Source organism: Zootoca vivipara, chromosome 9 (assembly GCF_963506605.1).
Source record: "Zootoca vivipara chromosome 9, rZooViv1.1, whole genome shotgun sequence".
Taxonomy (NCBI): domain Eukaryota; kingdom Metazoa; phylum Chordata; class Lepidosauria; order Squamata; family Lacertidae; genus Zootoca; species Zootoca vivipara.
The window spans coordinates 71,361,580-71,377,034 of NC_083284.1; the positions used below are offsets into that span (position 1 = coordinate 71,361,580).

At 49.6% G+C, this 15,455-nt stretch overlaps 1 protein-coding gene across 1 annotated transcript; it reads left to right on the top strand.

Moving 5' to 3' along the window:
- Window positions 1–6,221: 6,221 nt before the first annotated feature.
- ISLR (immunoglobulin superfamily containing leucine rich repeat) lies at window positions 6,222–13,455 on the top strand. The gene is made up of 2 exons (XM_035112442.2): window positions 6,222–6,330; window positions 11,758–13,455. The coding sequence occupies exon 2, from the start codon at window positions 11,760–11,762 to the stop codon at window positions 13,014–13,016; it is 1,257 nt and encodes a 418-aa protein (XP_034968333.2). The 5' UTR covers window positions 6,222–6,330; window positions 11,758–11,759; the 3' UTR covers window positions 13,017–13,455.
- The last annotated feature ends 2,000 nt before the right edge of the window (window positions 13,456–15,455 follow it).

Consider the following 15,455-nt stretch of genomic DNA (forward strand, 5'->3'; position numbering starts at 1 on the left):
CCAGGGTCCGTGTTTCCATCTGGAAATGAGGCACGGCGGTAAATGGTACCTTGAGGACAGGTGTTGAGTAGGACTGTAGGTAGGTAAGGACAGATCCAAGAACGTTGTCCAGGGTAAAGGCAGACACAGAAACCACTGCTGCTATTTCGACCAGTTCCTACAAAGGTTTCTCTTCTCCCTTCTCTCTCCCCCAAGATAATTGGGGTCAGCCAATCATGCCCCCCCAAGCTGTCTGCGGCCCCCTCAGACAGGCCTGGGAGTTGAATCAAGAGCTCTGGGTAGAGCCCACTTTTCCCTAAGCAAGTGAAAATGAGTCAAGATGAGAAGGACCCCTCCAGCTCTGCCCCCCCACCAACATGTTCCCCACAGCCTCTGCCCCCTTCTTTCATAGGCAAGCCAAAAAACAACAACCTTGAGGAGGAGAAGGGGTCTCTTGGGCAGAGGGAGCAAGAAAAAGCCAACCGTCTATCTCAGACATCTGCATGGAAAGATTCCTGTTAACAGTGGATTAACTGAGTGCTTGTCATATTTCCCTCACTTCCTCAAGTGGTGAGAAGTTCCAGGGGCATTTGCTCGGTCAGGGCTCACGTTCCATCCGAGAGCATGAGATATGTGGCATTCTATAAAGTTTATTTCAAAATATATTGCTATGAGTTTGTGGGTGCCAGACCTTTTAACCCCTAGACCCTGCAAGGGTTAAAATATAATCCAGCCTGGCTTCCTGATGAAGCAATTCCTGGGGTAATGGGGCATTAAGAAAACAAAGGAAAGGGGGCTCTGTGCCAGAGGACAAATGTGGGCTCCTCTTCTAGCTCTTAGATAACTAGGAGAATAAAGCCAAGGTTTAGACTTTAGAGTTTTGTGGTTATGTGAGCTGGAGGAAAAAGTCAGAGAGGCAGAGCAGGATGTCGGATGTCTGTTTGAATCCAGAGTTGCAGCTACGAGAGAAACAAGACCCTTTGAGGGTGTTGATGCTTGTGAACCTCTCCATCTTGGCTCAGACTGTCCAGTACATATGTGTAAATAAACCAAATATCCTAAAGACACCACAGTCTCCAAGCAACCGAGCCAAGTTCAAGGTGATACTACACATGGTACCTCGAGTTACAAACGCCTCAGGTTACAAATGCTTCAGGTAGGTTACAAACTCCGCTAACCTGGAAGAGTTACCTCAAGTTGAGAACTTTGCCCCAGGATGAGAATGGAAATCGTGTGCCGGCGGCGCAGCGGGAGCAAGAGGCCCCATTAGCGAAAGCACGCCTCTAGTTAAGAACAGTTTCTGGTTAAGAGCGGACCTCTGGAATGAACTAAGTTCATAACTAGAGGTACCACTGTCTTAATATATAAAACCTATACCAACTTGGGACCACTTTACCTATGAGGTCGCTTGACCCCACATGTGCCCAGTTGACCTCTTTGATTGGCAGAATGGGCACTGATGCAGGTGCCGCAGGATGACCATTCCACATTTGTAAGAACTGGGTCATTTAGTGTGGCAGCACCCACTCTGGAACTCCCTGCCGATTGACACCAGGCAGGCACCTTCACTGTACTCCTTTTCAGCACCTGCTATAAACATTAAACATTAAAAACTCTAGCTGGGCTGAAATGTTCAACTCAACCGTCGATACCAGTCCATTAGTTAGAACATAAGAAGAGCCTGGTCCTTTTGTTCCAGGAAGGGATAGCTCAGTTGCTAGAAAACAAGACACTTAACCTCAGAGTCCTGGGCTTGAGCCCCACATTGGGCAGAAGATTCCTGCATTGCAGGGGGTTGGACTAGATGACCCTTGGGTTCCTTCCAACTTGACAATTCTATGATTCTAAGTCTGGCATCCTGTTCTCATGGTTTATAACAGGCATCCCCAAACTGCGGCCCTCCAGATGTTTTGGCCTACAACTCCCATGATCCCTAGCTAACAGGACCAGTGGTCGGGGAAGATGGGAATTGTAGTCCAAAACATCTGGAGGGCTGAAGTTTGGGGATTTCTGGTGTATAACTAGATGGCTCTTCTGGGAAACCCACAAGCATGATTCTAGGCGGGTTTCCAGCAACCGATATGCAGCTACACTGCTGCCTCCACTTGTGAAGGCAGAGCATAGCAACCGTGGGTATCAGCCACCCATAGATGCCAAGTCTCCCGTTTTCCCCGGGAAATCCCTGTTTTCCCAGCTGTTCCTAGCTGAAAAAACAGATTTTTTTTGTTTTTTCCCGGTTTATTCTGGCGTGGCGGCCATTTTGGAACTGGGCGGAGCATGCTCAGAAGCAACTTTTGATGCTGTTCTGCCCAGTTCCAAAATGGCTGCAGTGCGACTTCTGGCGCGGCGGCCATTTTGGAACTGGGCAAAGCAGCATCAAAGGTCACTTCTGAGCTTGCTCCGCCCAGTTCCAAAATGGTGGCAGCGCTACTTCCGGTCTGCTATTTCCAGCCCGGTCCCTTATTTCTCTGACAGCAACTTGGCAGGTATGCAGCCACCCATAGCCCTCTCCTCCATAATGGGGGAGCTCTTGGGGAGTCAATGTGATGCAGTGATGTCTGACTAGGGCTGTATACAACAAACAACAACAGCAACAACAGCAACAACAGCAACAAATTGCTTATATCTCGCCAATCTGGCTGGGTTTCCCCAGCCACTCTGGGTGGCTTCCAACAGAATATTAAGAACATGATAAAACATCAAACATTAAAAAATTCCTTAAACAAGGCTGCCTTCAGATGTCTTCTAAAAGTCAGATAATTGTTTATTTCCTTAACATCTGATGGGAGGGCATTCCCCAGGCACCACCACCGAGAAGGCCCTCAGCCTGATTCCCTGTAACTTCACTTCTCACAGTGAGGGAACTGCCAGGAGGCCCTCGGTGCTGGACCTCAGTGTCCGGGCAGAACGATGGGGGTGGAGACGCTCCTTCAGGTACTGTATACTGGACCGAGGCCATTTAGGGCTTTAAAGGTCAGCACCAACACTTTGAATTGTGCTCGGAAACAAACTGGGAGCCAATGGAGTACACACGCCGTATGTTTAAAGCACATTCCAAGCACCCCCTCAGAAGAATCTTGGGAACTGTAGTTTACCCTCACGTAGCTACAATTCCTAGCACCCTTAACAAATGGCAGTTCCCAGGATTTTTTGAGGGGAAGCCATGCACTTTAGAGGTGGGGTGTGGATGCCGCTTAGGAGTGGGGAATCCCACATTCAAATCACCACTCAGCCATGGGTCTGATCTACTGATCTCGCTGCCTAACCTACCTCACAAGGTGGTTGTGAAGACAATATGGCAAGAACCATATAAGTTGCTCATTTTGCCTTACACAGGGTTGGGGGTTGGGGGACGTCAGGCCCGTCCTAGCCATAGAGGCTAGTGGCGTGGAGAACCACGGTGCCGGGCGCTGGAGGGCGCTGGAAGGGCGCCAAGTGAGCACAGGGTTCCGGCGATCTGGCCAGGACTGCGCTCCTTTTCTGAGGACTCCGCGCTGCGCCTCCTTCTCGTTTCCCCAGCGCTGGGTTCCGCTCAGCCGAGCTTCACCACCAGCGCGCGCACAGCACCCAAGCAGCAGAAGGAGGTGCAGCGCGGAGTCCTCAGAGGTGGCCTCCCGCTGCTGCCGCGGTCCGCTTGGCACTCCCGGGCCCTTGGAGAGGCTCTGGAGGGGGGCGCTGGAGGGACCTAGTGCCAGGGCACTGGATGGGCTTAAGATGGCCCTGGGGGACGTTTCCCGCCCCAAGGCCTGCATCTCCCTTTGGATGGGCCGGTGTGCCAGTAGTGGGCGGGGCCAAAGGCTGTAGTGGGCAGTACTGTGTTTGTGACCCTGAATGCCAGAGGTCTTTATAAAGGTAAAGGGACCCCTGACCATTAGGTCCAGTCGTGACCGACTCTGGGGTTGCGCGCTCATCTCACATTATTGGCTGAGCGAGCCGGCGTATAGCTTCCAGGTCATGTGGCCAGCATGACAAAGCTGCTTCTGGCAAACCAGAGCAGCACATGGAAACGCCGTTTACCTTCCTGCTGTAGCGGTTCCTATTTATCTACTTGCATTTTGATGTGCTTTCGAACTGCTAGGTTGGCAGGAGCTGGGACCAAGCAACGGGAGCTCACCCCGTCACAGGGATTCGAACCACCGACCTTCTGATCAGCAAGCCCTAGGCTCAGTGGTTTAACCACAGCGCCAACTGGGTCCCTAGAGGTCTTTATTCATGCCATCAAACCATCCTCCCTCCGGGATGGCAAGAGGCATGGATGCAATTCGAAGGCACATTCCATCTGGACAATAGTGCTTGGGGAGGGTGAAGAGCAGGGCTGGCAAGGGGTGTGGCGTGGGCAGGGTGCCATGGCTGCCATACATTTTACTCAGAAATAAGTACCACTATGTTCAATGGTATTTACTCTTGGGTGTGCATAGGATTGTACTGGTTTTAAAGCCCAAAATGGCCTTAGTCTGGCATATCTGAAAGCGCTCCCTTGTCCTTGCAAGCATCTTCAGAAGAGACTAAAATAGCTATTTTACAACAAAGGAGACCAGGATGGACTTCTTTATATACTTATGGAGAAATTTTCTGCTGCAAGGAGAAATGACTTTGGCCCAAAGCCCTGCCCCTGGTGTGCATCTTACTATCCTGCAGTCCTGTATCCACTTACCCGGGAGTAAGCGGCTTGAACTCCACAGGACTTCGCAGCCAAGGAGAGGTCTGTCCGGGAATGTGCTTTTAACAGGGTTTTGCTTCATCAGTTATTCACTGGGGAGAAAAGCAATCACCGTTTTACTCCTTCTCTCTGCTCTTCACAGCCTGGAGGAGACAGAGAATGTGTGAATTATTAAGTGAGTTTGTGCAATGAAAAAGTGAGAGAGAGAGAAAAGGTGAAACAAAAACCCGCCATGGATTTGGAACAAGCTGCAGACTGAAACCTCTGGTTGAAAGTGTAACACTTGCAATCCAATAACGTCTACGCAGAAGTAAGCCCTGTTGAGTTCAATGGAACTTATTTCCAAGAAAATATTTATAGGAATGCAGTGTTAAAGCAAGAAATCAGCCCTGTCTTTGGGATGATTGACTGATTACCTTTATATCCAACCTTTCTTCCAAGGAACTCAAGGTGGCATACATATTTCTTCCCCTGCATTTTATCCTTGCAACAACAACCTCAGCTTTTATCTCAGCTTAGACTGAGAGTGAGTGACCTGCCAAAGGTCACCCAGTAAATTTCTTGGCTGAATGGGGATTTGAATTCTGGTCTTTCAGGTCCTAGCCCATCACTCTAACCCAGACATCCCCAAACTTGGCCCTCCAGATGTTTTGGGACTACAACTCCCATAATCCCTGACCACTGGTCCTGTTAGCTAGGGATGATGGGAGTTGTAGTCCCAAAACATCTGGAAGCTCGAGTTTGGGGATGCCTGCTCTAACCACTACTGGTCCATGCTTTTGTTTAGCCGTAGGCCATAGCTGCCAAGTTATCCCTTTTTTACAGGGATTTCCCCTTATGCTGAATAGGCTTCCTCGCGAGAAAAGGGAAAACTTGGCAGCTATGGCCGTAGGCTCCTAGAGTGAGCTCCAGCCAAGCCTCAGTGGTAATGGCTGTAAAATGGAACCAAGTACCCTTGCATGTAGTGTGCAGCAGAAAACTCAGGGCAGGATGCTGCAGCCTATTGTGGCTGTTATCTGAAGAGCACACCTGCATTTCCAAACCCATCCCAGCCTTACATTTCTTGGTGTGCACTTTGCAAAACCCCGATACCTAGCTTTTACTCATCCTAACTGCACTCTGTGTGTTGCTATGGGCTGTCTCTTTAAGAAGCTGGCAGCACCCAAGCCAAGAAGGGAGGGATAAGGAAGTTGGGGGAAAACACCACTGTTTTTATTAAGTGTAGACTGTTGTTTTAGAGAGGCAGGTCTTTGCTACTCATAAAAAAATGTATTCCCAGGTCGCTTGAAAACACATAATCAAAGGGGGAGGAAATTAAATCAATGGACTATTGTGGGATTTCTGGCGGAGGCAAGGGTTGGGGGCTTGATCCAATGCCACCCCCTCCTCAAAACAGAAGATGGGCAGTTTCTAATTCAGTAAATATGTCAGGAATTAGGGTCCGTTTCAGGACAAAACCAAAGCAAAAATAATAAAAAACAAAAAACAAAAAGAGAGGGATTTTTTTTTCCGAGGCCTGTGACAAATCAAAACCACTTTTCTGGCTCCCTGAGCGTCGGAGGCTGGACTTCGCCTTTATTAATAACGTTTTTGGAATGCATGAGTCTGTCAGGACCCGACACAATGTTTACACAGTTTTCTGGCTGAAACCCTTGCAGTGAAGGAAGGAGGAGAGTCCCGGGGAAAAAGAGGTAACAAAAAGACAACTTTCATCCCTTGTCTTTTCAGGAGCACTTTTTAAAAAAAAGAATATGTTTGAGCTTTGCCGATCCCAACCTGATGCCCTTTCTGATTCTGTAGCCGGTCTTCGTCTCCCTGCCTCCGCTCCCTGAAAGCATTTGCTACGCATCTGGGCCTGTGATATAGCGAAGGCCAAAGAAAGAGAGAAAGGGCCAGCCCTCCTGTTAGACAGGGAGACGAGGCTGCTTCAGGTGCTAAAGTAGGGGGGGGCAGCAGGAAGGGACTGGAGGACAGAGCTGTGCAGGGGCCATCCTGTAGCCCCCTAAGCTAGTCAGCAGCCCCCAGAGTAGGTGGAGCCAGAATAAAACCCAGCCGGACTCTGTACATGGAACCAGTGAGTGTGTGTGTGCTGCCTTCTTCCATTTCAGGGGGGTATGTGGGTTAGACGACCCTTGGGGTCCCTTCAGCCCTACAATTCTAGGATTCTCTGTTGCCACAGGCAGAAAAATTTCTCAGGCCAGACAAAATGGTGTGGGCACCAATCCATATGGCTTCATAAGAAGACAAGTAGCATTCATGGAGGGAACGGTTACCAATGGCTACCAGCCAGGAGGCAAGTGATGCTTCTGAATGCCAATGGCTGGAAACTGTAGGTTTCCCACAAGGGCACCTGTTTGGTCACTGAGAGAACATGATCCTGGGACTAGATGGGCCACTGGCCGGATCCAGCAGGGCCCAGGGAACGGCGGTGGGGAGACAATGAGTGGTCGGAGGGAGAAGAGGGGGCAGATTGGGGAGGAGGAAATGGGCTCTTCTGATGTTTGTATGGTCTATGGTTGCTATTCCCCCCCTAGAAAGGCCTTAGCAGGGAAGGTGATGATGGCCACAGAAGACAAAACCCTGAACTGACCAGGCGTTTTCTGGAGGGGAGGAGTGGCCAGACAAGAACTGTTTGCCCTCTCCGTGCACAGCAGTGATTGGCAAGTTGACGGCGGCAGAGCAGCTGCTTTGCATGCAGACGGTCTCGGGTTCAATTCCCACAGTCAGTGTCTGGGTGTGTGCGCCAGGAGCAGGTTAGTATGATATATAAATTCAACAAATAAATAAATAAATACTTCTTTGAATAAGTTAACTTTACTGATGCCATGTGAAATATTTATTTGTTTATTGAATTTGTATAAGACGACTGGGCGTATAAGACGACCCCTGACTTTTGAGAAGATTTTCCTGGGTTAAAAAGTAGTCTTATATGCAGGAATATACTGTATATACCGCCCTAAACATGGGGGGGGGGTCTGAGGGCAGTTAAGAAATAAACAGCTCAGGGAGCCAGGCCTAGTGAGCACAGCAACTCTTCCTGGTAGATCTGATTCTGGACTGCTCTCTGCCACAGACTCTCCCAGCTCACTAAGGCCTGTTACCTCTCCAGCGTTCGACATTTCCTCCTCCCTCCCTGCCTTCCCACGGCCACTCTCCGGGCTCTGAGCCTTCTTCCCTTGGGGCTTTCCCAGCTGGTGCCTCCCACCAGTCCTCCGAATCCAGCCAGTCCATGGCACCCACTGACCTGCCTAGGTAGGGCTGAGAGAGAACCCTGCATGCTGCCAGTCAGTGTAGACAATACTGGGCTGGATGGACTCTGTCAAAGCCAGCTTCCTACCTAAGGATCTGTAGAAAAATGGCCAGCAGTGATATTTCATCTACACAACAGAGTGTTTATCTCTCTATCCTGGCACTACCTACTCTGGAAGGAGCTGTCTGGGATCTCATCGCAACAAACAACCATAGAATTGCAGAGTTGGAAGGGACACCCAATGGTCATCTAGTCCAACCCCCGCAATGCAGGAATCTCAACTAAAACGTCTAACAGAGATGGCCCTCCAACCTCTGCCTATACACCTCCAAGGAAGGAGAGTCCATCACCTCCTGAGGGTGTCCTTCCACTGTCGAACTGCTCTTAACTGTCAGAAAGTTCTTCCTGACGTTTAGTCAGAGTCGCCTTTCTTGTAACTTGAATTAAGATTTGGGTTTGGGTCAATCAAGAGAGGCTTCCCCTCACCTGCTACCTTATGCATTCAACTGGAGGTGTCGAGTATTGGAGCTGTGATCCTCTTTGTGCAAGACACAGGCTGCTTCCCCAGAAGCCCTGCCATGCTAGCAGTCACTATGTGTTCCACCAGCAGAAAACATTGGTTGGGGTTATTGCAGGGGTCAGCAACCTTTTTCAGCCGTGGGCCGCTCCACTGTCCCTCAGACCGTGTGGTGGGCTGGACTGTATTTTTTTGGGGAAATGAACAAATTCCTATGCCCCACAAATAACCCAGAGATGCATTTTAAAGAAAAGCACACATTCTATTCATGTAAAAAGACCAGGCAGGCCCCACAAATAACCCAGAGATGCATTTTAAAGAAAAGCACACATTCTACTCATTTAAAAACACCGGGCAGGTCCCACAAATAACCCAGAGATGCATTTTAAATAAAAGGACACATTCTACTCATGTAAAAATATGCTGATTCCCAGACAGTCCGCGGGCCGGATTTAGAAGGCAATTGGGCTGCCTCCAGCCCCCGGGCCTGAGATTGCCTACCCCTGGTTTACCGCCTTGCATAAAGTTTATTTTAGCCCCGCATCAGCCTTTATTAACAAAAGCCCTTCCCAAATCCAGCCCAGACTCAGCGCCAGCAGCACCCAGCCTCTTGGGTCGGCTGCTAGGTAAAGGTAAAGGGACCCCTGACCATTAGGTCCAGTCGTGACCGACTCTGGGGTTGCGGCACTCATCTCGCATTATTGGCCGAGGGAGCCGGCGTACAGCTTCCAGGTCATGTGGCCAGCATGACAAAGCCGCTTCTGGCAAACCAGAGCAGCACACAGAAACACCGTTTACCTTCCCGCTGTAGCGGTTCCTATTTATCTACCCTAACCCTAACCACAGCGCCACCTGGGTCCCTGCTAGAGACCCACTATTTTGGCCTTTATAGGTTGGCAACCATGAACTGAGCCTGAAAGGAAGCAGGGCCAGTGCAGACATTGGACACTGATGCCATGTGCTCTCAGTCAGGTGGGAGCTTCTGAACTGACAACCAGGGCAGCCCCATAAAAGGGAATTGCAGTAGTCTAGCTTTGCGACATTGGCGGGATGAGTGTTTATTTGCTAGATATGCACCTGCTGCCTTCTCAGTTGCTACAGCCGGCAGAAAGAAATCCTATTCCAGGAGTGGCGAAGTAATTTCAAGACAACAGCGGCAGTGGGCTCCAGAATATACGGTAGTTGCCTCCCTACTGCAGCCAAGAATACTACTCTGTGCACAGCTGCAGTGCTCATCCACAAAATGGAGGGTGGAACTCCAGGGCGAGATCCTGCCCTGCCGACTGCCAGCTCCATGTATTGGGATGAACTCGTGCGCATGATTTCACTGACCCTGGGGAAAGTGAGATCAAGAATTGACCGGAAAGTTGGTGTGGCATAATGCCTTGACTTCAGTCAATGAGACTTTTCTTCCTCTTTTAGAAATGCAGTCATCTTTCAGAAAAGACACGTCTCCACAGAACTTCACAGTAGCCTATCGTATTAGCTGTAAAGGACATCTTGTCAAGGATATGTAGGATGTTTTGGGAGACTAGACTGAAGCTATAGAACTGTAGAGTTGGAAGGGTCACCAAGGGTCATCTAGCCCAACCCCCTGTAATGCAGGAATCTCAGCTAAAGTGTCCTTGGCAGATGGCCACCCAACCTCTACTGTAAAACCTCCAAGGAAAGAGATTTTAGATAAAAGGAAGCTATCTTGCCCTGGCTGCCTGGTTCTAGTAACTCATCCCCAGTCCCCCCCCCCACTCCTATTCTATAAAAAGCATTATTCACTTTGCACAACCCATTAAGGAAGATAGTAACACAAGAAAAAGAAAATTCACAGCAGTAACAAGTGAATTGCACATTCATTCAAAAATCCAATTAAAACCATTTAGTTTAATTAATTAATTCAACAAAATGGATGAACTTGATCCAGTGAGACCAGCTTTCAAAGTCTGATAGTCATTAACTTCTCCAGTGGCCCCCTGCCACCCCCTTATCTCTTGGCACCCCCTAGGCAACCCAACTGCCTACCCCCAAGGGACACTACCACTCCCTTTGAGACTCACTGACCTAGACCTATTGCAGTCTGGGTCCAGGCCTGGCACCTAAGGAGCCTTGGTCCCTCTGACGGATGCATAGCTGCCAAGTTTTCCCTTTTCTTGCGAGGAAGCCTATTCAGCATAAGGGAAAATCCCTTTTAAAAAAGGGATAACTTGGCAGCTATGCGGATGACCTCTGTGGGAGAAGGCTCCATCATGGGTTGGACTTGGGGGCCCTGCATTGCAGTGACTGCATAGGGCTGAGCAGAAGTCCCTCGATGCAACTCTTTTGGGGGAGGGACCCCCCCAATAGAAGAACTATTGCAATCAAGCCCCCAATCTCCAGTTCATCAGGGTTCTTTGTCAAATCCAGGCCTGGACCTGGGCTGAAATGGTTTAGATCAGGCACCCCCAAACTGCGGCCCTCCAGATGTTTTGGCCTACAATCCCCATGATCCCTAGTTAACAGGACCAGTGGTCAGGGATGATGGGAATTGTAGTCCAAAACATCTGGAGGGCCGAAGTTTGGGGATGCCTGCTTTTGATACTGAAACGGGGCTAGTTCATACATGCACACCTGCCAATTACACAAGCAATAAGATGCAAATGCACATAAATTAAATCCACACTCAAACAATCCAGTAGATGTCAAAATCCATAAGTAAAGTATGCCATAAAACAGTGTTTCTCAACCAGTGTGCCTCCAGATGTTTTGGGACTACAACTCCCATCATCCCTAGCTAGCAAGACCAGTGGTCAGGAATGATGGGAGTTGTAGTCCCAAAACATCTGGAGGCACACTGGTTGAGAAACACTGCCATAAAACAACCCCATACAAAGACCAAAGCATTTATAGCAGCAGATGTAGGTTAAGAGATTCAAGGGCCTACCTGTGTCAACAGGGGCATATTGAAAAGCCATGAGAATGCCAATGCATATGGGGCCTCTCGCATTTCATCAGGGAGGGGATTCAGCGCCACCAGCAAAGAGACAGGGCCGGCTCTAGGTAGACCCCCGGTGGCGCAGGGCACCACAGCGCCGGCCCGCCCGCTGGCCGGCCGGTTCGACGCGCAGCTGCGTCCGCCCGCCCACCGCGCTGGGAAACGGGGCGGGGGGGCGCCAGAGGGATCCGTCGCTCCACGGCGCCAGGGACGCTTAAGACGGCCCTGCAAAGAGATCTGCCTACACATCAGCATAGGCTGATAATCAGTAGGTATCAACAGGAAACAAGTGGTTTGCAAGGCAATAATTTTCTTTCTTTCTTTCTTTCTTTCTTTCTTTCTTTCTTTCTTTCTTTCTTTCTTTCTTTCTGCTGAATGGGGAGAAGCAATGGGTCCATGGTTCTGCTTTTTCACAGCTCTGCTCTTGGTGGAGACTCAAAGCTGCCCCGAGATCTGCAACTGTGTTGCCAAGAAGAAATACGGCCGCCACATCGCCGACTGCTCCTACAGAGACCTCCGGGCCGTTCCCCTCGGCCTGCCCTTCAACGCAACTACTCTCACCTTGTCCGTCAACCACATCTCCTCCCTGCAGGAAGACTCCTTTGCGGATGTTGTTGACCTGCAGGCCCTGTGGCTGTCGCACAATGAGATCAGCACCGTTGCCCGGGGCGCCTTTGCCTCCCTGGTGCAGCTGAGGGCCATTGATCTCAGCCACAACCGGATTGCCCTCTTCCCCTGGGGGGACCTGGCCAACCTCACTGCCCTGCAGCAGCTGAAGCTCAGCAGCAACCGGCTGGAGAGGGTCCCCCCAGAGGCCTTCCGCACCCTCAAGGACCTGAGATCCCTCTGGCTGAATGACAACAGGCTCTCCGTCCTCGCCAGAGGGACCTTCAGCTCCCTGCCCCTCTTGTCCCAGTTGCAGATCAACCACAACCCCTTCAACTGCTCCTGCAAGGCCTGGGGACTGAAGAGGTGGCTGGAGGAGACTCTAGTTTCCATCCCAGAGAGGGACTCCATCACCTGTGCTGCCCCAGACAACCTGAAGGGCTTCATCCTTGGGAGAGCTTTGAAGCTGGACTGCATGCTTCCCTCTGTCCAGTTGGCCTATCACTCCAGCTTGGGCAACAGTGTGCTGCACGATGAGCTTACTCTCCGGTTGCACTGCAGTGCGGTGGGAAGGCCGCCACCGGAGATCCAGTGGAAAATCCAGACCTCCACTCAGGAGATGGTGATCAGTGGACCAAACGTGGGAGAAGGGGGCAACAGGCTGGCTGCCGGGAGTTTGGAGCAGCGCATCCTGGTCTTCAAGAACGGCTCGATGGCCATCCCTGAGTTCAGCAAGGCTGATGAGGGCATCTACACCTGCCAGGCCTTGAATGATGTGGGGTCTCGGGAGGCCTCGGTCAATGTGGCCTTGGCCGGTTCGAAGAATCCTGCCGGGGACATCATCCGGAACAATATCCAAGCCAGCGAGCCCCAAACTGAACCTTGTGAGAAAGAGGAGTCCCCCAAATCGGAAGACAAGTTCGTGGTGATCTACCTTACCCCCGTGGTGCCGATGACCAGCAATGAGGGAGCCACCCTTTGGGAGCCACAGGCCTGGGCTGGTGTCCTTCTGCTTCCACTGCTCACTCTTTATGGCTGAGACACTTGCAGCCTGGTATCATGCGTAGGAACGTAGTGCTGCATTATTGGAGGCGAGGCTGAGATATTATTTATTGCATTTATATCCCACCAGTTTCTCCCAGGAGCTCAAGGTAACGTAGTTAGTTCTCGCCATAACCCATTTTATCCCTACAACAACAACAACCCTGTGAGGGAGGTTAGGCTGAGAGGCAGTGACGTTAATGGCCAAGTAGGTGTTTGAAACTTGGTCTCTCTCAGGTCCTGGTCCAACACTCTAACCACTACGTGTCACTACCCCCCTGGTTGCAAAGCAGAGCTGTCAAAGTTAAATCATCATTCCTCCTTCCAGGAAACCTTGAGAACTGTAGTTCCCCATGTAGGGATTAGAGTCCACTAACACAGAATCCTCAGCAACTTAGAAGGAAGCCATGGCATTGCAGTAGGAAAAGTGACTGAGCTTGTTTTAAACATTTAATTTTTGTGGGAAGGACTTGATTTCTTCCATTTTAGTCTCATAACTGTAATTTGTTTCAAACTCCCCCCCAAAGTGTATTTTTAAGTGCTGTGACCAGCAAAGGGTGAGGGATAAATCCTGATCTTCGTTGTATTCAATGCTGTGTTCACAAACAACAATCTAACATTTTCAAAGAGAGGATACCATATTTCCAGTCATTGTGCTTAACATTTGCAAAAAAAGAAGGCAAGATTGCAGTTTATTCCCGCTATGACTAACCATACTTTAAATATTCAAAGAAATCTGTCTTCTGCATCACCACTGAAAGGCCGAACAAGACAGAACATTAAATGCATCTTTTCATTTAAAGTTTGTGTGTGTGTTTCAGTACAACTTGTATCAGAGTGGGACTGAAATTTAATGGGATCAGAGCACAGGTATAGAGGAGAGATGTAACCATTTCCTTCCCTGCTATGGCCCTCAGAAAAGTCCCTGTTCTGAAGCTGGCATTTGCTGTGTGTGTGTGTGTGTGTGTGTGTGTGTGTGTGTCTGTCTGTCTGTCTGTCTGTCTGTCTGTCTGTCTGTCCAATGGATCTCCAGAGGAGATTCCCTGCCAATGCAAATATCACCTTCAGGGCAGGCCTTAAATTCAGGGGAGGAAAAGGTTAAATTCTGTGGGAATGTTAGGGATGTGGATTAGGATATATTATTAGATAGATCCTATCCAATTTGTGTTATCAAGCTTCCAATATCAGCAGAGTGACATTCCCCTTTTGTGCGCAGCAAAACGTGAGCGTTAGGTTCGTTAGAACCTCTACAACAATATTATACTTCCTGGCAAATCCCCTTTTACCCTCTTGAAAGAAATACACAACACAGTGTTTATAAAATAAGATAGAATTTACTTACAGGTTCATCCTGAGTTAACAGCATAATCTCAGAAAGGCAGGCTTACATAGAAAAGTTACGAATATGTACATGTGGAGTCTACTTGGTAGAGTAAGGCTCCCTCTGGTCTCTCTCTTGGCAGCAGGCCAAGAGGGAGAACCATCCTAACTGGAGATTCTCTGGAGATGTGTTCCCATTGAAGAAGAGATGGCTAAGAGAGAGAGTGGCTGCTGGCTAGGGGCTTTTCTCTGCCAGCTAATCCATCTCATCTGCATGTCTGGAGGAACAGGAAACTGAACTTAGTCAGGTGTTCCTCCAGGTGAGTTCCTCTTAGTGGACACTCTAGGAACTGTTGTGACTTGTCTGCCCCAGTATTCCATCCCACAAATTCGTTACCCATTCCTTATTCTTATTCTGATATATCATCAGTCCCTCCTTTCCTGCACTGATGCCATTTGCATTTATAAAAAACATTGCAGGCATGGCCACTCTTTTGAGCAATGGTTGGAATTGTGGTTTGGTTTTTATGCAGTGAGTAATGAGAAGGATATAGGACTCTGCCTTCTGCTGGACTTCCCCAACATGGCGCAGAAAAGGCGAGTAAGAGGCAATGTGATAGAAATGTATAAACTTATTCATGGCCTGGAGAAAGTGGATAGAGAAATGTTTTTCTCCCTCTTATACTGCTAGAACTCATCGATATCCAGTGAAGCTGTATGTTGAAAGTTTCAGGATGGCTAAAAGAAAGCCCTTCTTCACGCAGCGCAGTGTTAAACTGTGGAACACCTTGCTGCAGGGGACTTTGATTGCCACCAACCTGGATGGCTTTAAAAGAGGATTAGACAAATTCATGGAGGAGGAGAGAGCTATGGATTGGCTCCTAGCCAGGATGGCTCTGCTGTGTCTCCACAGTCGGAGGGAGCAGTGCTTCTCAATGCCAGGTGCCGGAGACAGCAGGAGGGGAGAGAGCAGCTCTTCTGCTCAGGTCCTGGCTGTGGGTTTCTCACTGGGGCACCTGGCTGGCCCCTGTGTGAGGACAGGGTGCTAGACTAGGTGGGCCATTGGCCTGATGCAGCAGGCTCTACTAAAGTTCATATGCCCTCCAAACAGCCAAAG